The sequence below is a fragment of the Cyprinus carpio genome, chromosome B25 (assembly GCF_018340385.1).
Source record: "Cyprinus carpio isolate SPL01 chromosome B25, ASM1834038v1, whole genome shotgun sequence".
Classification (NCBI taxonomy): Eukaryota; Metazoa; Chordata; class Actinopteri; order Cypriniformes; family Cyprinidae; genus Cyprinus; species Cyprinus carpio.
The window spans coordinates 18,389,634-18,414,255 of NC_056621.1; the positions used below are offsets into that span (position 1 = coordinate 18,389,634).

Genomic DNA, 24,622 nt, shown 5'->3' on the forward strand with positions numbered 1-24,622 from the left:
AGGATTTCCCAATATTTTGTAAACTGAATAACAGAAGGCCAAGACAGAGGGCCGTATGTTAGGGTCTAATACAAAAAGACCTTTGTGTAAGAGAGGGGATAAATAAGCTGTGGGATGCCATGTTTGTACAGGAAACATGCTTGAGAAAAAGAGCCATATGATTGTGACACAAGACCTTCAAGGTCTCTCAGACAGCGATTGTAATGCATATTGACCTTGAGGGGAGGGGTCAAATGCCAAACAGTTAGGATTTTCTGATAACAGCGGTGTTCAAACAATTTGACCACAGATCTGCAAGACAAGCATCAGGACAAGCGTTCCAGCTGTTTTTCATGCTATTTTAGCCTATCACAAATCACTTTGTGGTTAGTTTCGTTCTAGTCCCAACTCCTTTTTTGGCAAGTCAATTTCTAAAACCACCCAGGAACTGTAATTCAGACCTTAAGTGCCCTCAGATGCTCATTTCCTGGTTCTGCTCCAGCAGGTCTTCCACTATCATAGACATTTTCCCGGTGTTTACACAAACATTTCCACCCAGCCTAACAGAAATAAACGGGCAATCAAAGATTCATTCAGCACTTTCCAATTTGTAGACACTGTTTATACTCTTCATTTTTTTATTTTAATTTAATAAATCCCTCATTGCTGTAGTAAATGCTCAGTTAAGAGACTCATAGAAAACCTCCAATCAACTGGGATTGAGAGTCTACTACAAAGAACAAACAAACAAACACACACACACATATAGTCATGTGAAGGGCTCAGCCTTGTGATTTTATTGGCTGTAGAAATGTAAACAGCAGCCCAGCTCAGGTGTGAGGCTCATGGAAACCGTTATCCTGTAAGCAGCTTAGATGCCACTGGGAAGGGCATTAAATAAGAATTAAAAACTAATTACAAGCAATGGGACAAAAACTACAGTAGAACAAAATAAGAAATGCTACATACATTGTATAAAGTAATTATATAAAAACACTGCATATTTAATATTTACTCTTATTAAAGTTACAAAAGTGATTTAGTCAAGAACAGATTTTTTTCTCTTTTGTTGTTTGATTAGCATGAATGACAGACTGCAAGAATATTAGACTGCTGTCACTTTAAGAGCTGCCTGGCTTTCTGTCTCAGCTGTTTGCTTAAACTTAAGACCCAAATTACTGCGTTTATGAAGATACTTGCAAATATCATCATCTTGACACATACAAGTGTGTTTATTTAAGCATTAAAGGCCTAAAAAGCAGCAAAAAACACTCAATACTTCCTATGTGCGCAACTCTCTGACAGTGCTCAGAAACAGTCTCTGAGACAGTGTGCGCATGCAGCAAAATGAGTTCTCTTTTGCTGCTAATTACGTTTCAATGGCTTAAAATCACTTGTTTTTACTGCAATACTTTGAAATGCATGGAAACAGTAAGTTTTCATGACCACGTAGCACAGCAGCGATAGTCGAAAATCTCTACCGGCTGACAAATTTCTACCAGGTTAATCGTGTCTACTGGTATATCGCCCACCCCTATCGGTAAGTGTATGATGTCTAGCGTTTTAAAACCTTTTCAAATTTTAACAGTCATGTAGTGTATTCCAGTCTTTATTTGTGCCTCCCATTCTCGGTTCTGAACAACACAAATTGGCAAGAGTAACAATCAGAATGGTCTCAGATCACCATAAAAAGTGGAATGACATACTTTAATGGACACAAACAAGCCTATCCAGCAAGTATCTTCAATGAGTGATGATCTCCATAACCATAAAATGGATTCAGTGACCAACCAGAGTTCACGGGAGTCAGGTGCGTTCAATTGATCTTGCTTATTTGCCACTATGTTTCTCAAACAAAACTCTTGAATATCTTTCAGATATCTGAAGCCATGACCCTTAGAAACTTTTGTGATTATATCTCTGTTAGAACTCTGTTTCCTGACAGAGTGATAAAAACTACCTTGGCTCATGAAACTATACAGACACCATCCAATTAAATTAGAACTGGTGGTTTCATCCAGTTCTCACCATTTGTGTTTAATGTGCATGAAATGTTCTGTAAATGGTCCATAGGCACGCCTTTTGAGATTAAAAATATTCTGAAAGAGGTAAGATAGTCTATTTCCATAAGCACATGGCCTAACAACAGATGGCTAAACTATGGAAGCAGATTGGTCTCAAATATAATTCACGCAAAAAACACGATTCACACATGCGTAGACAATTTCACATGCATGAAACCTAATTCACGTACACACAAAAAAAATTCACGTGCGTGAAAAAAAGATATATTCACAAAAAGCAATTCACATGCGCAAAATACAATTATATATTCATAAAATACATTTCACAAATGCAAAACACAATTCGTAGATATACAACTGTGCACAAAAACCTTTAAATGTTTCAAATGTACGAGTGTCTGAATGTACAAATCGTCATTTACTACGAATCCACTCGGATTTGTGTGTGTGTGTTTTTTGAGACTTTCCTGGCAGAGCTCTCTTCCCACGTGGGTCTGTCGTACTCTTTAGCCAATCAGATGCGAGCTTACCATTCAACCAATCATATCATAAGCCACTGAGAGTGCATTCAGAAGCTCACAGGCAATCGGGGAGACGTCAAGAGAGAAGCCCATAGATGCCCTGGCGTTACATTTTAAAAATACTATACAAAATAATTAATCAGAATACTTACACCTGCTCACTCACGCCAGAGAACTCCCCGCTCAAGCTCGCCGTCTCTGCAAGATTAACGATGGCAGTTTGCACGCACAGCTACTAGAAGATTTACATCTGTCAGACAGGTTGCTGACGTCATCAAGCTTAGTTTGATTCTGCGCGTCAGAAACGGAAGTTCTAAAAATCGCTAAAAATGGGCTTCACTTGTCTCAATTGACTTCCAATTGGGTCGCTGTGTCCATTTCTTTTACTGTCTATGGGATTACTGATGTAAAGGGTTAATTTCCGTTCTAATTAATCCATATTGCGCAAAAGGTGCGCAGAATCGTGCTCCTTGAATGCAGTCTCAGTGGCTTATGATATGATTGGTTGAATGGTAAGCTCGCATCTGATTGGCTAAAGAGTACGACAGACCCACGTGGGAAGAGAGCTCTGCCAGGAAAGTCTCAAAAACACACACACAAATCCGAGTGGATTCGTAATAAATGACGATTTGTACATTCAGACACTCGTACATTTTAAACATTCAAAGGTTTTGTGCACAGTTGTATATCTACGAATTGTGTTTTGCATTTGTGAAATGTATTTTATGAATATATAATTGTATTTTGCGCATGTGAATTGCTTTTTGTGAATATATTTTTTTTTTTTCACGCACATGAATTTTTTTTGTGTGTACGTGAATTAGGTTTCATGCATGTGAAATTGTCTACGCATGTGTGAATCGTGTTTTTTGCGTGAATTATATTTGAGACCAATCTGCTTCCATACTAAACCACTTCCAGTAAAACTTCCTACATTAAAAGAAATTAAACGCCTTTCGAAAAAGAAATAATTCAAAAGAGGAATACAATAGGCTAAAGGCCCCGATATACTTCAAACGAAATCGAAGAACGAACTGATATGAACGATGTTCATTTTGAGTTCGTTTTGGCAGTTCAAAACAGCTGACAAAGGCAAACTTTCTGGGGGAGTTTGTTTGGCTCCTAAACACCTTTGAGCTTCCATTGGTCCGTGGCGGTTACGCAATTTGCGGGTGTGTTCTGAAACCCCACCTTTTTTGACGTGCAATTTTTTTTTCTGGGTGGTTTCTCATTCAACGGAGGTCAGGCAAGAGAGAACAGTATCTCCGGCCTAGTCACTAGCAACATGAATACACTGGAGTGTCGAATAGCTGAGCTGGCACAAATATATCCCCACCAGTATGATTGCTCGCGGAGAGACTTTAAAGATTCAGAGAAAGCATTTAATTCCTAGAAAGAAATTGCAACGAAGCTTGGTGTCGATGACCCAGAGTTATGTAAAAAGTGACGTAGAGAAACATCTGAGACAAGTTTTCCAAAGCCATGAAAAGAATGAAAGGAAAAAATAAAGATATAAGGTAGCAAGTACCAAATACATGTGTTTCAAATAAATGTTACACCAAACTGCTGCTGCTGCTGTTTTTCTTTCAATAAGCGAATTTAAAGGGTATACTATAAATGAAATGCCAAACGAACATACAATAATAAACCTTTGTTTTTATCAAAAGTAAATCATGACACCATATAAAATATAAAAAGGTGTAACAATTTATCCAGTTTAATAAAAAAAATGAACACTAATAAAATAAAGTAACAAACTGACTCAATATTTTTTTCCACATCATGCTAAAGTTTTACAAACTATGAGACATTCACACTTCCCATAAAGGACTGATTATGGTTCTTTTGTATTGCAAACGTGATACATTACTATTAATCTACACCAAATATTATTCTCTACAATATAATAACCATACCATCCCATCCCACACCAAAACTACATACAATAAACTCATCAATTCAACCTTTTTTTTTTTAAGGGAAATTCCCAAGACAAGTTATGTTTACATTAATCTACACCCCACCTCCAACAGCGCGGGGTGTCGGAATGTTCGGAAACAGTATACCGTCGCTCAGCCTTTTCAAACTACTTTTTGCCCCCAAACGAAGAACGAAAACAAACTTCGTTTGAAGTATACCGGGGCCTTAACTTGACCAAACAATCCTGAATGAAAGGACCATCTATCTATTCAATGCTAACTTCTCTTCAAAGAGTTTCAGTACTCCAGTTTACACCTCCAAATATGTTACTCCCACACAACGTGAAAATGGGGTTAAATGTTGAGAACTAACCTTTAAAACTTACGCATGATGTGACCTTAATGCGCAAATGCAACTGAATGTGTCTGTCGGAATGCAACTGTACCTGAATGAGCCATTTCCAACAAGATGACGTCACAGCTGTGACCTCTGGATGTTACGTAATAGGAACCTGCTGTGATGAGCAATACTGCGTTCCTCCTTGTAATTCTCCTCCATCAAGAAGTTCCTTTCTGCTATATATAGAAAGGCTTAACACTGCAAAAAACCCATCACTCCCGTTATGAGATGTGAACATTATCAAGCTAAGGGAGTGGCAAGGACTTGTGTGGTGATGGTCTTGTGGTAACCTCCCTCCATTTCAACACAATTAATCAAAGATAATTACAAAAGAAATGAAAGGGGCACATCTGTCAAGAATGAACAACATCTCTAAGGTAATTAAACTGGTACTGGGAGGGGTGGACATGTAGTTTGCAGAGTACTGTCAAAACAGATTATGCCCTACACCGCTTAAACATTAATTTATCCTTCGCTGATGTGATTAAGTGACAAACGGCTGGATGTGTGCAGAGTCTCCAGCTGAGGTAGAAATGAATAAAGTGACCTTGGGCGATGACGCTGAGTAAGCATTATCAGGTGCTCGTGCTGCAGCTCGGGATGCTGAGGCAGAGCGAGAGAGGCATCACTGCAAGCCGATCTATCACAGTGGGAGGAGGCACTTACGTCATTTTCACACGACAGACAGAAGGGGGCAAGACGGAGGAACTGGAGGTCTGAAGGGGCTACAGATAATATGACAACAGTACTCAACAATGACAACAAACTACAGAATAGATAACTGGTGGATGTGCAAATGTACCTTCGAATGTAAGACATACTGAAGCGTTCAAGTGCAATCTTGTATCTCCTACCTACTAAGTCCTTATTTTTATGGCTGAAAGTACAACTCTTTACAGTTTAATCATTTTAATAGCATTTAGACTAAATATGCCATCTAGAATTGTGTTTTTAAGTGAGATCACAAATTAAAATTGGTTTAGTAGAGGTTTTCTAGAAACTTGGTACAAGAACTTGGTACAAGATAGCTTTCAAGAACTTGGTACACATAAGCTTATCAGCGTTCAAAAATCAAAAATACTACTTAAACTTACTAGACAACAGGAATATGATGACCAATACATTATTTATAATTTGAACAATCTAAATTTCCAACTTCCAAATTAAGCCGTTATTTTATAGCACATGAATTATTCCTCACAATGCTAATTTTATTCTTAGGGAAACCTCAAAGATCATGAACTCAGACCTAAGATTTTGAAAGTCTGGCCTTTTTACCCCAAGACATGATCGTCCCAGGAGATTGGCCCAAAGCTAGAGAAGAATGCAGACAGTAAGGAACCGCTGGCTGACACAGACCAATTAAAGCACATCAGATTAAATAGACGCCCCAGTTAGATGGTTCAGCAGATAATGGCATACTCCAAAACCAGACAGTGGTGGAATATTTTTAAACTACTTACACTCCCATAACAAATCACTTCCATGCAAAATCCTACGCCACCTTTGAGGAAGAGCTAAATGGAAAACTACAGTAACTCAAAACTGTTTACACGATCCCAAACAGGATGTGATTATGGATTTTGGGAGTTGGACTTCACCTAAACAAATTTAGCAACACTATATTTGATACAGCTTGAACTTTGCAAGGATGCATTTTCCATTCATCAAAGTTCTGGCAGGGTCAGACACAACAATTTCCGTCAACACACAGCCAACTTATCAGTACGGTTATTGCAACTTGAGTATAGCTTTGGTTATGTACAAGCTGCTACCTAAACATCAGACACTACAGAGGCAAAACAGTGTTTTTTTTTTTTTTTTTTTGCAGAAAGCAGGTGTGTCTAAAACCAACATCCCTGAGGACACTTACAATTGGCAATGTAAACATGAAAGACTAAACAACACCACCTGACAACGGCGTTATAAAGTACTGCACTACAAAGACGTGAACTTCTTCCACACCAGCCAGCCAATAACATCTCAGCCACAGAAGACAAAATACACGGCCAGATCAAGCAGAGCTTGATGGTTTTCTAGCTTGCCAAACGTAAACACTGACTGTGAATCAACACAACAGTCTAAAAGGAGACAGAAGCGATGAAGAGGACAGAACAAAGGACAGATAGATCAGCAAAAAAAACAAACTCAACTTTTTAATCAAATACATCTGGGAGTTTTTCACATTGGTGAGCAACCTTTAAAAACCCTGGAACTTTAGCGATTTGTTATATATAGCAGCACCGCAGTAAAATAAAACTACAACCATATGTAAAGGAAAAAAGGAAACAGCATCTCTCGAGCCATCCACGTGAAGAGCATGCATTGGTCTGTTAGCATTCAGTAACTTTTGAACAGCCCACTTGCTTAACTTTCCAATTCAAGGTAACTAACACTGGAGAGGGTAAAGTCTGCCCTTAGCAGTAGGGAAATAGCAAGCTGGGAACACAGTGTCCCGACCAACATTGGACTGCAACCCCACACACTACAAAAAAAATCATGAGCTGCACTGATTTGAACTTCAGATAATGGCTCTTTCTCTCGCCGAAAGTTCTAGGTGTCATCTTAAGATTGATTGCCCATCATAACCTTGCAAAGCCTGAAGAACATCCTTAACTCCAAGGCACTTCTGCGAACAAATATGCGGAAGAGGATAAAACATCCCAAAACTGGTACCTGTAAAAGAAGCAGTCACAACACACTAGAACCCCCATGCAGCTTGTGAAGTCAGCAATCAGACTGTTCCGTCCTCTGTTGTGCTGGCTTTAAGATGTACTACAGGTAAGCGACATCCGTTAGAGCGTGAACTCTTGGCATTGCATCTTCGCAGACCTGCAGTGGAGCCCCAAACTGTTTCTCCTCACACTTTCTGACTCCCTCTCCTGTTTCCAGTTTCTGGACAGCACACAGTCGGGGCTTTGTTAGGTGGCAATTTCCCTTGGCGTGGTGCAGACAGAACAACAGTTCAGTCAGCAAACAAACACAAGCGTCCACAGCAGGCAAGCACAACGCATACAGTCACTCAGCATTTGTGTGTTCCTCTCTGCTGATACCCTCAGTTTCCCCCTCCCATCCTCCCTCTCTCTCTGGCGCTCTCTCTCTCTTATTACACCATCTCTCTCTTCCTTTCCTCCCTGTCTCACTCTCCCGTTGGCTCTGACTTTGAGGCGGGAACGCTGGGTTGGCAAATAGACTTGCTGCAAACCGATGACGGCCCACTGCAGGAATATTCTGAGCCAGGAAATTTTTAAGGGCCCAAACAGTCCCTGCAAATGGTGCCTTTAGGGAAATTTTCTTCCCATGAATGCTTTCTACGCTCTTAAAGAAAAATGTCAATAAAAACACACTCACCATGGGTCAGTACCTGGAGATAACGGGCCAATTTGAGGGGAAAAATACAACTCTAGAGAAAAAGCTATTAAAAAAATAAATAGATAATTTTCTGGCATAAGGAGTTACAGGGAAACAATAGGAGAATGATGTAATCACTTATTGCGTCAATATCACCACAGAGTGCCTTTCAACCCTCACAATACTCAAATTTTGTTTTTGATTTCCTATTTGCTTTGTCATATCATAAATAGTAAGCACTCAAGTACTATAGAAAGACAGGGTGGACATCTTGAGTTTCAGTTAGCATATTAGCTTACAACAAACTGTGCTAAATATTTAGTCTGGTTGTTAAAGAGAATTTAATATATTTAAACTTACATATTTTGTAAAATACAGTAGTCAAATCACTTCTGGCATATTTTATGCCGACAGGGTAGACATGTTGAGCTTTGGCAAAGCAAGTAAGCAAACTCACATGAAGAAAATTTGTCAACTGAAAAGTCACCAACAAATTTCACATCAGCCTTGAAATTCCCACCACTGAAAAGACAGAAAAAAAATCTGTTGTCCTGATGTCACTAAAGGGGATGGACTTTTCTTAAAGGGGCGGATTTCCCAATATGACAGGGTGGACAACCATTAAAGGGACATGGACAAACTCTTCTTTTATATTAAATAAAAATACAGTTTTTATTAACAAATGATCAATATATTTATATTGAGTAACCTCTTATTTGACAAAATATTAATAGGATATATATATATGATTTGACAATATTCTAATATCATTCAAATTTAATGAGCAGTGCATGGGACATGGCAAAAAAGCATCCTCTTACACACACACACAAAAAAAAAAAAAAAACTAGAAATTGTATCTAAAGAGCCAAGTAATGCTTTTGTTATGAATATAAAAACTTAGCCTAATGTAACACACCCTTTCATAGTCATTTTTATGTTATCATGGCAAATCAGTTATTAACGTACAGGACACCAAAAGGCACCCTACAGTGATATTGACCATATTAATATAAAACAAATCAAAGAAAGTAGTTTCTGCTCCTCTAGCATATAATAATGTTTTACACAAAGCTTTATCCCAAACAGTTCCCTGTCTCTCCTTCTTTAGACTAACAATTAGTCCCAGACTCAAAGCATTGGTTGAGGTTGGCAGAGAGCCACATCCTGATTGGCTAGCATTTACAGTCTTGCTTTGATTTTCCATTTACAGAGACTAGACTTGTCACAAAGACAGGGTTATTTCTCAGGAGAACTAATGATTCGTTTAGAAATATTTTCTAAATATATACTATATGTGTGTATTTATATGTACATATTAAATGTACACAGTACACACAAATATTATCTAAACAAAAACTTATTTTGGATGTGATTAATCACGATTAATCGTTTGACAGCACTAATATGTTTATTTTTTTATAGACATAAAAACTCCCCTCAGTAAAAGGCTGCCTCTCCTTTGTTTTTGTATACATGTAAATATGCACAAAGATGATCAATTACCTAACCACAGAAACAGATTACGTCACCCATTGTGTCAATCTAAAACCACTGAGAGGAGCTAGACCACAAGCATCAGTTTTAAATCTTAGCCCTCTCTGCATTAACAAAGCAGCAACCACAGTGATCTTCTCCCAGACTCGATGACGTTATCCCTATAGCAGCACAGACTGATTACGGAGCAGAAGCCCGTGTGATAAGAACCTTCCCTTTGTGATGAGAAAGCTGCAGAGAGGACAGCTGCTCTCTTCAAGACCTAGGAAGAAGTAACGTTTTATGGGAACACCAGGGAAAAATTCAAAGGGAAAGAAATAATCCAGCATTGATCTGAAAGTGCTGAGCATTTCTGAATAAAGCAATCAATTTAAAGCCAATAAGGCTGCATGCGAGCAGGAAAGCATGGTCAATAACAAAGGGCTGAGAAAGTGCATGTGTCTTGTGTCCTAATGATCTGACTATGAATGGACTGGTCACTCAAAGCCTAAATGCTGGACTCATTGAATCCAATGAATAACAGTTGCGGGGAGGCAGTAGGAACGGATGATGCTATGCGTTCGTCTCGGTTCCCTCAATGGAAATGGAAGAAAAGTAACACCCCTCCCTCCAAAAACATGATTTACAGGTTTACTGGTTTATTCTACGAAATCAAGTCCAACGCTGCCTGGGTTTCATGGTTCGTTAAAAGAAAACGTGGACGTTTTAAACCACGGAATAAGTTCGTAAACTAAATAAACGCTGCAAAATTAATCCACATGTGGCTGTTGGTGTGCGTTACACACTGAGCATGGCTAAATGACTAGGGTTTGTTGGGTCATAGCCAATTTAAACGCTTTTAAAAGAGTGTCCTGCAGCGGAAACGCGGACTATTCAAACGCCCTGCGTGACCTCACGGAAGCGCGTAATGTAACACGTGTGGTTCTAACGGAATGGAACGTAACAATGAAAATCGAACGCGAACGGTTACCATGCGTTTAAAAACCAACAAAAGAATCAAACTCAACATTTGGCGTGAAAAACTTGAATACAAGTCATTCGACTCAATGAACGCATGATTGTGCCAGCTCGGCATTTAAAGTGCTTACCTATTTAAGGTGTACGAACCGTTCCGTTTAAACCTCATTTTGGATGAGAAAAGTTTGACGATTAAATCCAGAACTGTAAAAATATCCGGCTGCTGACGGAGTATGTTACAGTAAGCTGCTGAAACACAAAGAGAAGGGAGTCCTGAGAACGAGACCGCCTCTAATGTCCGTTTGTCTCAGTAGGACTGGCTTAAAATCAGACAGGGGGATGAGAAGCAGATTAACAACACTCCGTTGTGTGCCTGTTAAGTTATTTATGTCAAAACAACTTAGGTTTTGTCTCAGGTGCGCTGCTTTTGGCGAAACCGCTGTATGGAGGATGTTTGACCGCGCGAGGAAACTGGCAAACAAAGAGCAAACGTCTTACCAGACAGACGAGATTTAAAAGAAAGAACAAAATAAGCCGCGTTTCAACATTCGTGTGCGTTCACGAATTTGTGTGTGTAATGTGAGAAAGAAAAATGTTGGGGTCATAGTCATACCACCACCAACTTCCAATCATTTATCTTCCTCCAAACAGTGAAAGCTCAAAGGATCCTCCTATAGGATAAGTTCAGCTGTTTCCAAACACACTTATCAGGAAGAGCTAAAAATAGCCATAATGATATACAGGGGCGTACAGGGAACGTTTGGAAACGTGAAGAAATTATACCTACGATTGCGACAAAATATGGTTTATTTGTGTTTTTCAAGTCATCTCCAGCAGGTAATAAATAAAGTATATGAACAGTGCGGTACTAATAGCATTTAATACAGTATAGAAACTATTCTGCCTTATTAGGTGATAAAGTGTTTGTAGTATATAATGTAGTATATAAACAAATCATTATTACTGGTTATTGTCCAGCAGTTATAGATTAAAAGCAGTAGAAATTAGAGAAAAATTAAAGTTGCCTATACACTAACAATCTTACTGTTCAAAAACTTTTGACTGGTAATGTTTTTTAAAGAAGTATCTTCTGCTCACCAAGCCTGCACTTATTTGATCCAAAGTAAAGCAAAACAGTAAGATTTTGAAATATTTTTCTAGGCTGTTTAAAATAACTGTTTTCTATTTGAATATATTTTAAAATGTAATTTATTGTGATTTCAAAGCTAACTTTTCAGCATCATTACTCCAGTCACTCAATCCTACAGAAATCATTCTGAAATTCTGATTTGCTGCTCAAAAAACATTATTATGATGATGATGTTGAAAACAGCTGAGTAGAATTTTTTTTTTCAGGTTTCTTTGATGAATAGAAAGTTCAGAAGAACAGCATTTATCTGAAATAGAAATCTTTTTTAACATTATAAATGTCTTTATCACCGCTTTTGATCAATTAAAAGCATCCTTGCTAAATAAAAGTATTAATTTATATAATTTATTTTCCAAAAAATACAAATTATACTGACACTAAGCTTTTGAATGGTATAGTGTAATGTTGCAAAAGCTTTTTATTTCACATACAATTCTCAACTGTTTTAAATATTGATAATAATAATTAAAAAATCAAATCAGTTTATTAGAATGATTTCTGAAGGATCATGTGACACTGAAGACTGGAATAATGAGGCTGAAAATTCAACTTGATCACAGCAATCAATTACATTTTAAAATATATTCAAATAGAAAGCAGTTATTTTAAATAGTAAAAATATTTCACAACATAACTGCTTTTGCTGTACTTTGGATCAAGTAAATGCAGGCTTGGTGAGCAGAAGAGACTTCTTTATAAAACATTAAAAATCTTACTGTTCAAAAACTGTTGACTGGCTACGCCCCTGATGATATACTTTAGGTTGGTCTCAACCACAAGACCCCACCCAATACAGCAGCACTGACTGGTTCCACTTAACTTAAAGTGCCAGACTAAAAATAGATCCAGACCAAGAGTGAGAGCAGTACAGCTCTGAAAGCAACCAAAAGAATTGTACGTTAGTGTATTCAGAAAAATATAAAGATTTAAAAAAACATTAAATGTTGACATTAAAATAAAATTACTATTAATGCAGCATTTTGTGCAAATTCAAAGGAATAGTTCAGCCAAAAATGTAGAGGAGTTTGTTTCTTCACGAGAACAGATTTGGACAAATGTAGCATTGCATCACTTGTTCACCAGTGGATCCTCTGCAGTGAATGGGTGCCATCAGAATGAGAGTCCAAACAGCTGATAAAAACATCACAATAATCCACACCACTGCAGTTCATCAGTTAATGTCTTGTGAAACGAAAAGCTGTGTTTGTAAGAAACAAATCCATCACTATGGCGTTTTAACTTTAAACCATCGCTTCTGGTCAAAATATGAGTCCATAATCCATTATTACTCTTTCATTAGTGAAAAAGTGTTGTCCTCTCACATCCAAATCCACCCACCTATATGTTTTGGACTGTTTTTGCTTGTAAAAAGTGCTTGATCTGTGCATATTTCTCTCCTGATTCAGATGAGATGACTTTTTCACTCAAAACAGCAATATTAAGAATAGAATTAGAATAGAATAGAATTAAGACTCATATTTTGCCTGCAAGCAATGGATTTGTTTCTTACAAACAAGCAGCTTTTTCATTCAAAAGATGTGATATTTTTATCAGCTGTTTGGACTCTCATTCTGACGGCACCCATTCACTGCAGCGGATCCACTGGTGGGCAAGTGATGTAATGATACATTTCATTACGCATCATCCACATCTTGAATTCCCTGAGGGTGAGTAAAGTTTCAGCAAATTTTCATTTTGTTTTCTGGTGAACTATTCCTTTAATGGCTTATATTTTTATATATATATATTTTATTACTTTTTCATTTCTGGTTTCAACACTAAACATGAATTTGAACTGAATTAAAATTGAATTTATTTCTAAGAAATAATACATTTAATCTTTCAGTGTTAATTAGCCACATACTATATTATATAATATTTATAATATAATATTTATTTTATCATGCATACAGAAATTTGATACAGATTTGTATTAAATATATACACACAAAAGTGCTTAAATACAACACTTTATTTATTACCTTAAATAAAACAATAAATCACGGGTGCAATTATGTTTTCTTGCATGTGTTGCTGTTTTTAATTTCAATGAAATTACATTTAATGAAATCCTCTTCCTGTTCTTCCAGTTCAAATTCCTATTCAGCATCCTGAAACTCTATTCAAATGCACACTCATGAATTGAAAGGGAGCCAGATCATACAGTGTGTGTCTTGCGACGATCACACAGAATATGATGAATGTGTTTGTTTCTCTCTCTGTAGGTGAGTCTCTTGCGGAGAGCTTGGCCGGCTGGCAGGACCATCATTATAATTACAGCTAGCTGCCAGTGTCCTGAGTGATCGATCCCTGCGGCTGCAGTCTTCATAGAGTTATGCAATCCTCAGCGAGAACCATCAGTGCACCAGGACAAAGCAACCGTGCAATCCTGGGACAGACTGCTATTTACTGTGCAACACAGACACACACACACTTACTAGTTTCAGACATCTGGTTATGGCTAAATCTTTGGAAGCTGTTTTCTTGTGCTTTAATGGAAATATGATGAGTTTTAAAGCTGGTTATTCTTATCACATTTCAAATGACTTTATGAAATACAAGGCTGTTTACTCTGTATCTGGGGAACAGGGCAAGAGCCCACTGTTTTCGGCAGAACTAATGCTCAGTATAATTTCAGAGACAGATTTGGGAAATTTTGTCTGCCAAACTCTTACAAAACTCAAGTGCATGTCTCCAACATGCACCATCCATCACTAGGGTATGAGGCAAATGTCATGTTCGAGAACAACTGAGGGCCAGGGTTGCCAGGTCTTTGAAACAAAATCAGCCCAATTGCAAATCCAAACTAGCCAAAATGTGTGTGTTTTTTCTCCTTGGTTTTCCTCTCCATTGGGACTTCCCTCCATCAAAAATCGCTTTAACCCGCAGACTAAAAAAAACAACCCATGGCAAAATTGTAAAATTATTAGAATTTTGTGGGAAAATTGCAAACTTGGCAAGACTGCTAAGGGCTTAATGAGAAAAACTAGTTCTTTCAACACATCTGAAATAATTCTTTATTTATTATAGTTGTTTATGTATAAACATGACAAATAAACTTTTAAAGATGCAATTCATGCAAAGATTTTTCCTTTATTTACATTTTTATTTTTTTATTTATTTAATAATTCATGTATAATTGATCATTAAAGGGTTAGTTCACCCAAAAATTCTGTCATTAATTACTCACCCTCATGTTTTTCCAAACCTGTAACACCTTTGTTCATCTTCAGAACAAAAATTAAGATATTTTTGATGAAATCCAAGAGCTCTCTGACCCTCCCATAGACAGTAAGGGTACTAACACGATCAATGTGCAGAAACGTAGCAAAGAGATCGGTAAAATGTGACATCAGGGGTTAAACCATAATTTTACAAAGCTACAACAATATTTTTGTGCGCAAAAGAAAAAAAAAAAAACATTATTCAACAATTCATCTTCTCTGTATCACCCTCAGCATCATCTTTGGTGCACAAAAAGTATTCTTGTAGCTTTGTAAAATTACAGTTGTCACCTGAATAATTTTACTGATCTCCTTGCTATGTTTCTGGACGTTGATCGTGGTATTATCATTGCTGTCTATGGGAGGGTCAGAATGCATCAAAAATATCTTAATTAGTGTTCTGAAGATGAACGGAGGTCTTGCCGGTTTGGAATGACATGAGGGTGAGTAATTAATGACAGAATTTAAATTTCTGAGTGAACAATCCCTCTAAGGTTACTATATAAGAACTAGCCACGGAAGAGGCTTTTGTGGCATCTTACAGTCTGCTGTTTGAAATAGTTTCAAGTGTCTTTGCTTTCAAGCTCCTGCTGGACGTTCATCATACACAACCAAATCAATCAGCATCGACCCATGAACCAAACACACACAAAAAACATAACTAAATAAAAAAAAAAAGATAAAAAAAAATAAAACAAATATTATTTCTATTTGTTGCCTCACTAACCTAATTAACATAACAAGATTTTGGTGGCAGAGTCAACGCAATGACGAAGTCGATTCCAAACCCCGATTAAGCCAGCAGAGGCAATGAAACTCAGACAGCTTGAACTATTAGGCGCCAGGAGAAAGTTAGTTGTATTTATTTATTTTTAGTCTATCAGTTTTCGCACAAGTTGAATATGTTAATACCAGTGAGTCTATAACAGACACTGCGTTCATCTTACTCCTCTAGAACATTCCACTCATGACTTCCCATCGTGCTTCAACAACGCTTTAAACACACAGAAAGGAGCAGTTACTAGTTACATTTTGGTGCATTTTACACAGTCTGATAAACTGTGAAGATGAACCATCAAACAAGAGAAATAGGTGGCATAAACATGTATAAATATGCCAAAAATATGCATGAAACTTATTTTACAGTAGCAGTAAAAAAGATATACTACTGGAGAGAGGATGCAGTTATGATTGGAGGTGATGAAGTGCTGCCATCTAGTGTGTAAAAAGAGTACATAGCACTTTTGGGCAGGGAACAAACATATTGGAAACTATGTACTTCTATGATGTGTTTTCATCCATTTCCCACTTTGATTGTATGGAAAAGTGCAGCTTGAACATTCTTCTAAACGATTCTTTTTGTGCTTTATGCAAGAAAGCAAGTCGTATGGGTAAACTGACATGAGGATGAGTAAATGATGACAGAATATTTATTTTTGGGTGAACAGTCACTTTTAATACCCCTCCCACCACCCGCATGAATGATTGTGAAACTTCATATCAGGTGGTTTTCTTCATGTTTCTGACTCGAGACTGAACTATGGGGTTTTCGTGGGTAGATTCAGCGTAACCGTTTCGTCTCGTTGCAATATCCTGTAATCTAGAGCATCACACTTGAAGTCATTATACCGCGTATGGTTTCATTTCTGTTTCATACGGTGAAGAACATCTGACACAAGGAGTTTCACATAGTTCTGCAAACACATTTCAGACATGAGAAAGATGGGTGAGATTTTGACAGGATGTCTGAAAATGTTCTGGGAAAAAATGACGAAATGTCTGTAAACAGACTAATTGGGTTCATTTTTGTATTTTTTTTTTTTTCCTCTTTTCTGAAAAGTCATGAACATTTCCACCAGTGTTATGTCCATCACAATTAAAATTACATCCAAAAGTATGAGTCTGGTAAGATTTTATTTTATATTATGATTGTACTGTATCTTATTTATATTACCTGTTTTTAACACATTTTGAATAAAATTTTAATCATTTTTATTCTTTGCTTTTATTGTTATTTTGATTTTGTATGCATCGGGTGTAATTATTTTTATGATTTTTAAAAAATATATTTTTTTATTATTTTTTTATTTTTATTATTAAATAAACTTGCTTGCTTAAGGCTGCATTTATTTGATAAAAAAGACAGTAAAATCAGTAATATTGTGAAATATCATTACAATTTAAGATAACTGTTTTCTAATTGAATTGATATTTAAAAGAACAGCATTTCTTTGAAATAGACATTTTTCTAACATTATAAATGTCCATAAACAACCACGTTGATTAAACAGAGAACAGAAACCTCAAGGTTCAAAAACAAGACGAGCACAGTTGTTGTTACCGTCCGTCTGAGGTCATTTCGGGGCGTTCTGCAGCTGTCAAGCTTTTACTTGCTAAAGACACTAACTGCCCAATAAGACAACTGTTCTGTGCTGCAGTGGAAGCAGTGATTCCTTTAGCAAATGTGCTTTTTATACAGAGATATCAAGTGAGAAACACACTGACGTAGATCTGTGTGTCTCATGGCCAGAGTATTGTTACATTTAACATCAGCATGTTATTCAGTCATTCAGGGCCCATATTGTGAATCGCTCACTGTGTCTTACAATGTAAATTATTTCCTGTCTGCAAAGAACAAGATCTGTTCTCAATAGTGACAGCTCAGCGGCCACATCCACAGTGAGATGTGAAAAACGTTACGCGCCTCTTCAACATTTCCTATCACTCTTTTGAATCTGTGAGTTCCTTTCAGACGTTTAGCAATCGATACATTCGCTTTTAAAATGAGTGGGAACGGATATGAGAGGAAAATCAAGAAAACTCACTCAAATTCTCATTCAAACTGAGTGCATTTAATTTAATTGCCTAGTAGTATCTAAACCAAGGGCAGTTTATATGTAATTTTAAACTAATAAAAATAAAACAAATAAATAAATATTATTAATAATTATTAATAAATTAATTATTGATTGGCCATCCATCCATCTATATATAACTCTTTAAACTATGATAATCCAAGTCCAGATATACATCAGCTGTGTAGACCCATTTTTGTTGAGGCTGTGATTGAAGTCTTTTATTTGTGCTGAATGGACTGAGGTTGCGGGTGGATCAGTAATATCAGCACCTCTGGGATCTTCTGCTCCTGACTGCAGCTGTGTGAACGAGCCTGGGTTTGACTCAGGAATGTGAACTGACCTGACCTGGACATTGCCGTCCAGTTGCTGGATGCATTGCAGTCCTCCTTTTAATAATTACACAGCACACAAGTCTAAGTGGTTAAAGGTGATATTGTGCAATAAACAAACTGTTTTTGGTCCATTATGAATGAAAACACCAAATATAGGAATTCAAGTCAATACAGATTACGAAATTATGTTTTCTATGTTAAGGTCAATAACTGATATGACAGTTTATATTATAATTTCTTTTTAAATCATTTATTCTGAAACTAATTGCTGAATAAATACAGTGTCCAAAAAGGAATTTATTCATTCAATCACATAGGAACAATTCTTAACAAATTTATAAGGCCCTGTAATATGATGATATCTTTGTGAGGGCACCCCTTTCCTATAATATGCAGCTATATTGTAATCAGAAGAATAATGTGTGTTTTGTAATAAAGATAACACAATTAAATAAAACTATTTAACCTACAAAAATTTTACATTATTAAACAAATGTATTAAAAAATAAATGTTACTATAGATTACTATATAAGTACTTTTATTTGACTATTTTTATTAATTATTTCAGAACAGTATTTGATGTTATTTATTAATAATAAAAATATTACTATATAAATATAAAAATTACAACTTTTTTTAATCTTTTCATTAAGTGGACTAAAATACATGCAGTTTTGTTTTAACCTTTGTGTTTAAAAAAAAAACAGTACTGACAATACAATAAAATAATTACAATTAACCTCATAATTTCTGATCAGTCTTTAGAAAACAGAATTAAGTATTACCATCAAATTCAGTTAATGTGAATGTAAAAATATATATTACACACACACATATAACTTTATTTATTATTTACCTGAAGCTGACAAGTACTTTTAGGAAGTTGTTGCACATTTTAGAATTTCATGTTAATTGAGAGACTATAAAAAAATCAAGCATTCAAATTAATTTGAAGTCAAAAAAGATGTTTAAAAAAATATGAAAATCTTGATGTTAATTAAAAAAAAAAATGAACACAAAAGGACATAAACACATACAATCCTTACGTACGATGTCTAGTACACTTAAACATATAAACGAGATATAATGAGCTCAATATGTCGTTTAAAACGGCGTATTTAATCTCCCAGCTGTTCTGTTCAGACATACAAAGTGCACTAAACAGATGAAATAACGGGATCCAGTCTGAAGACGGCATGCATGCGTTATAACAACAAACGACGAAACCTGTGAAACTGCCAAACACACTTCCTTCCTTCTGTACAGTAAGAGTTAATTGAACTATAAGACCCTATTGAAAATCATTAAACCGTTGTCAATGGCAAATCTTTGCTTTTGATTAGACCAGAAAGGCCTTGAAATCACTTTTTATTCCATACAAAGAGATTTTGACTACAAAGGGTAACTATTTTAACAAAAGCAATATCAAAAACATCAAAAGAGCCTGTCATGGCATGTCATGATGCAGTTTTAATAATGACAACAGCATAATAGTTAATATGAGTGAAAGGAAATGACATACTGTACTTCAGTCAGGACCAAATCAAATTAAAGAAAGGCAGGATCACATGACCTTCTGTTTAATCAGAGCTCATTGGCTGACAGCAGACATTCCTCCTCGAAAGCCAATAACAAAGACACAAAGATTCAGACTTAAGGGCATAAGGGTTTGTTTTTGGTTTTAATAGACTGATGGAGGCACTGAAGAATCTGTTCTTCAGAAGCTACCTCAAGACCCTTAAAGAAAGCTAGTTTATTGACATTTTGTGTGGTGGTGTTTGCTTTACAGTGCTAATGACTATGTGAACTTTATGAGCTAACTGTTAGCCATTCACTTAAGATAAGAGGTCAACAGAATTACAAAAGGTTATCAGTTATAACAAAAGTGTCAGTCTTGCAGCATGACTAGCTAAAATACACATTGGCCACAACACAAATGATTTGTCCACAATATATTATACATCAAAATACAAATTCTAGTTACTGATTCTACACCTGTTTGAGAACGGCAAACTAAAGTGTTGATGATAAAGAAAACAAAAACTTTTTCTTGTTTAGAAATTTTTTATATAGTTTTTTTTTTAAGTTAAAAAGTATCTTACTTTACAAACATCTTGACATTAATTCAAATATTTTTTTAGTTGCACCACATGACATTTTACAACCTGAACTACCCTTGCCTTGTTATTAAATGGTTTGATTTCCTGATCTTGAGAGTCATTGGGGTTTGCTGTGGTTTTCATTATGATTTTCTTGTTTTATTTGCACAGTGGTTGCACCACATGACTTATTTGGTGAACAACAGTTTTTCAAATGCTAAACACTACTTGTTTTTTTATGCTAAAGACATTTCATTACTTAATGCACCTAAATATATATGTATTTTAAATCATAAATTAAAAACATGCTCATCATAGAAATGTCACTGTATAAATGAATTGGATTTTTAATGTAATTTTGAATAAATTAAGAGATGTAAACAAAAAAAGTTACAGCACCACTGACCCTTAAACAAGCAGGCACTATAAAAAAATCCAATTGCATTTCTATTTAATTGAAATAGTGCCTCATGTACTCAGCTTTGGTCTTGTTTTGAAACGTACTCGCGCTGTCAGTTCTGCACTAAGTATAGAATTTGCAAGCAAACAAGCAAGTAAGCAGCAATGCCAAGTAAAACAAGTACAAACCCCAAGGACAGACCAGGACCTTTCAGAAGGAACTGACACACTGCCATAATTCACCAAACAACAAAGTCAAAAACAGTTCTAAAGACTGCAAATAATAATGTTTCATTCATCAGACCCTCACTTATCACAGTTTACCATTCCATGTATCGCTGTCTACTGTTGGTCTACTACAGGAAACAAATACATAAAAAAAAAAAAAAAAAAAAAAAAAAAAAAAATGTTTGTTATCAAATGTTTAAACAATATAGCAAACTACGTAACTAATAACTGAAGTTGACCAGTCCTAAAATCTTGACCTGGAATAATAAATGTCATGGCTATTGTAAAATCTGACACACTTCCCATAAAGCACTGCTCTGAAAACAATGGCTCCCTCCACCCAGCGGACAGCACTTCCTTCCCTCCGGCCTTTCTGTAATCGCTATTTTTTCTACATATTGGAAATCTCCACTCCAATAAAAGTTCTGTACTCCATCGTATGTGTGTCAAGTGCCCTCCTTGACACCAATACAGCTTAAAGTCTATAAAACTATTGCTAGCATTCAAATGAGGATGCTAACCTGTCCCCTGACAGAACCTGATTGTTTCTTTACAGACCTTTTGTCTTAGCAGATTAAAGACAACATGAAATCAAACAAGACAGAGAATAATAAACTGATATTAAAATACTGGCAGATACCAGTAAGCTGATAATTACTGACAAGCTATTGCCAATTACTGATAAGCTGATAATTTCTGACATTGCTGATAACTGATAAGATCATAATTACTGAAGTTATTGCCAATAACCGATGAAATGCTAATTATTGACATTATAGCTGATAAATGATAAGATGATAAATACAAACATGCTATTGCCAATCAATGATATGATAATTACTGACATGTTATTGCCAATAACCTAAGCTGATAATTATTTGCATTATTGCTGATAACCGATAAAATGCTAATTGCTGATAAATGATCAGATGAAATTACTGAAGTTATTGCCAATAAACGATAACATGATAATTACTGATGTTATTGCGATAAATAAGATGATAATTATTGACGTTATTGCCGATAAATGATAATTACTGATGTTATTGCGATAAATGATAAGATGATAATTATTGACGTTATTGTCGATAAATGATAATTACTGATGTTACTGCGATAAATGATAAGATGATAATTATTGACGTTATTGCCGATAAATGATAATTACAGTCGTTATTGCAATAAGATAATTATTGACGTTATTGCCGATAAATGATAATTACTGATGTTATTGCCAATAAATGATAAGATAATTATTGACATTTTATTGCCGATAAATGATAAGATGATAATTATTGATACTATTGCCAATAAATGATAATTATTGACGTTATTGCGATAAGTGATAATATGATAATTATTGACATGTTATGGATTATAGCAGATAAATGGCCAATTCTGTACTATTCTGTATTACTTTTATAAATTAAATAAATAAATTAAAAATAAAAATCAGTTGTTTTTGAATTCTTCATATGAATTTTCAAAACATTATACTGCGCAGTTTGAAAAATGTATATTTATTTTGCAATTATCTAAAGATTACATTTAACAGTCCTATAAGTGTTTTTAAAGATTAACTTTAAAAAAAAAACTCAGCTGATGGCAAACTTAAATCATGCTATTATGCTATAAGTGTAAAAACAAGGCAAATGAGCATTAAATATCCAATATTGACTGATGTATATTGACAGATCCCAATAAATGTGTAAAATAATACAAATTTAAATTCTTCACACTGTAAGAAAAAGCTCATGTCAGAAACATATTTTACGAAATGTTGATTTTTTATACATACAAAGTGATTTTTACAATGGCCACTTTGTAAAATAGTTACATTTTCACATGAGATTGGGTTGTGAAAATCAAGTAAAAACGAGTCCTGACCTGAATTATTTCTTGCATAATATTCTATCCAATGACTTTCATGTTGTCTTTCATGATAAATTTACTTGCAAGATTGAATAAACACAGTTCAACCCATTTTTCTGCCAGAATGCAGGGTGAATCACAGGGCAGAAGCCAAAATGCCACCTATGCAACACATCAAAACAGGAAAGGATTTGACCTACCAGCCTGCAACGGCCAGCATGATGCTTTGTGGTTAGAACAGAAAATAACAGCAGCAGCAGTTCAACAGAGGATGCTTATGTAATGAGATAGGAATGTGAATGTATGGGCACTGTCTTTGGACCTGTTAAACCAGCTGCATGATGGCATAAACCCATAGGAATGCCTGACCTTTTCTATAAGGCTGAAGCCACATGTGACCTCTCACTGACAGCAAAGAGATGCTCTTAAAATTACGCTCTGCTGCATGTTTCATCTTGCATGTTCATAGTCATAGAAATAAATTATAGCTTTTACTTTTGCATATGGGAATCTGCACAGTCAGTCAGAAAAGTCTGCATGGCAACAGCTAATCAACACCCTAAAGGTGCTGATGGGTGACATCTATTTGAAGTGACAGCAAGTCATTCATTTGCAATGAGAGTTCCTGATTTGATCCAACATGAGCAACAGATAGTTCGACTTTATGCAAATGAGCAGTGACATAATGCAGCGACAACCAATGGGAGTGCAGATAAGAGTTCACAAAGCTCATTGACTTTGCCGCTAAGATGATTAAAAATATTCCATATTATACAATAGGAGCCCTTATGAAGTTCAGTATAAATTTTGTGATTTTTCAAAAAATTTAAATACTGATATAAAATTAATCATAGGGCACAGTATACTAAAAGTACACTATACTAAAATCTTATTTCCGTTGTGAAATTGAAAAAAAAAAAATAAAAACAGTGATTGCATCTTTTTGAGTTCATCTCTGACGATCCTGACTTTTTTCTGTGCATTTGTGAGATATAAACTCAGAATTTTGTAATATAAATTAAGAATTGCAAGATATAAACTAAAAATTGCAAGATATAAACTTAAAATTATTTTTGAGATGTTATCTCAAAGTTCTAAGACAAGGAAGTGTTTTTTTTTTTTTTGCCAAGGATTGTTTATATTGAGTTATTGACTCACAATAGGCCTTTTTTTTGTGTTTTTTTTAGAATTGCAAGATAAAGTCTTGCAAGATATACCTTTTTAAAGTCTTTTATTCCATAGCAGAAATAAGTTTCCATAAAAGCAGCTTTTTCCATGGTTAAAAAAAAAAAAAAAAATCTATTAATTTAATTCTTAATTAATTATTTTCATATACATCACACAGAAATCTCTGGACAACATTCATCAGTCAATTCTGCAGAAACAAATAAAGAATTAAACACAAATATATATACAAATAACTGTCCTGTTATGAGACCAGTAGCCTAGCATCAACCTGCTCATGGAAGCTTGCTCCTTGCTTTGCACATGCAATGTCAGCTGTATAATTACTCGTGAATTAAAGGCAGACGCAAATAAGTGCCATTTTAAATTGCAATATTACCCAAAACGAAAACAGCAAGGCTCTGAGCAGATCCGAACCTGCGACTGATATGAAAACAACCAAATCTAATCTTGAACCACAGTCAGTCAACAGTTTAAAAATAACAGTGTCTCTACTGTTCTGCAAATAATAACCGTCAGATTAAACATCTGTCATCAGGACTACTGAAAACAAGAGACTTGCTTGAAGGAAAATATGTCAACTGAACTAAAACATGATAAGACATGCTATCAAACAAAGGTATCGA

The 24,622-nt window shown here is 35.5% G+C and overlaps 1 protein-coding gene across 5 annotated transcripts in view; it reads right to left on the reverse strand.

Moving 5' to 3' along the window:
• LOC109053354 (MOB kinase activator 2-like) overlaps nucleotides 1-24,622 on the reverse strand; it is a 44,981-nt gene that overhangs the window by 18,973 nt on the left and 1,386 nt on the right. Inside the window, exon 1 of one of the 5 annotated variants that reach the window (XM_042752643.1) lies at nucleotides 11,262-11,296. The exons of 1 other annotated variant lie outside the window; for it this stretch is intronic. In XM_042752643.1, the coding sequence (XP_042608577.1) occupies nucleotides 11,262-11,281 (20 nt within the window). In that variant the 5' untranslated portion in view covers nucleotides 11,282-11,296. Of the gene's footprint in view, nucleotides 1-7,519; nucleotides 7,939-8,554; nucleotides 8,574-10,779; nucleotides 11,204-11,261; nucleotides 11,297-24,622 lie in introns of those variants that run through there. 3 more of the 5 variants (XM_042752640.1, XM_042752645.1, XM_042752642.1) reach the window with 3 other exon arrangements.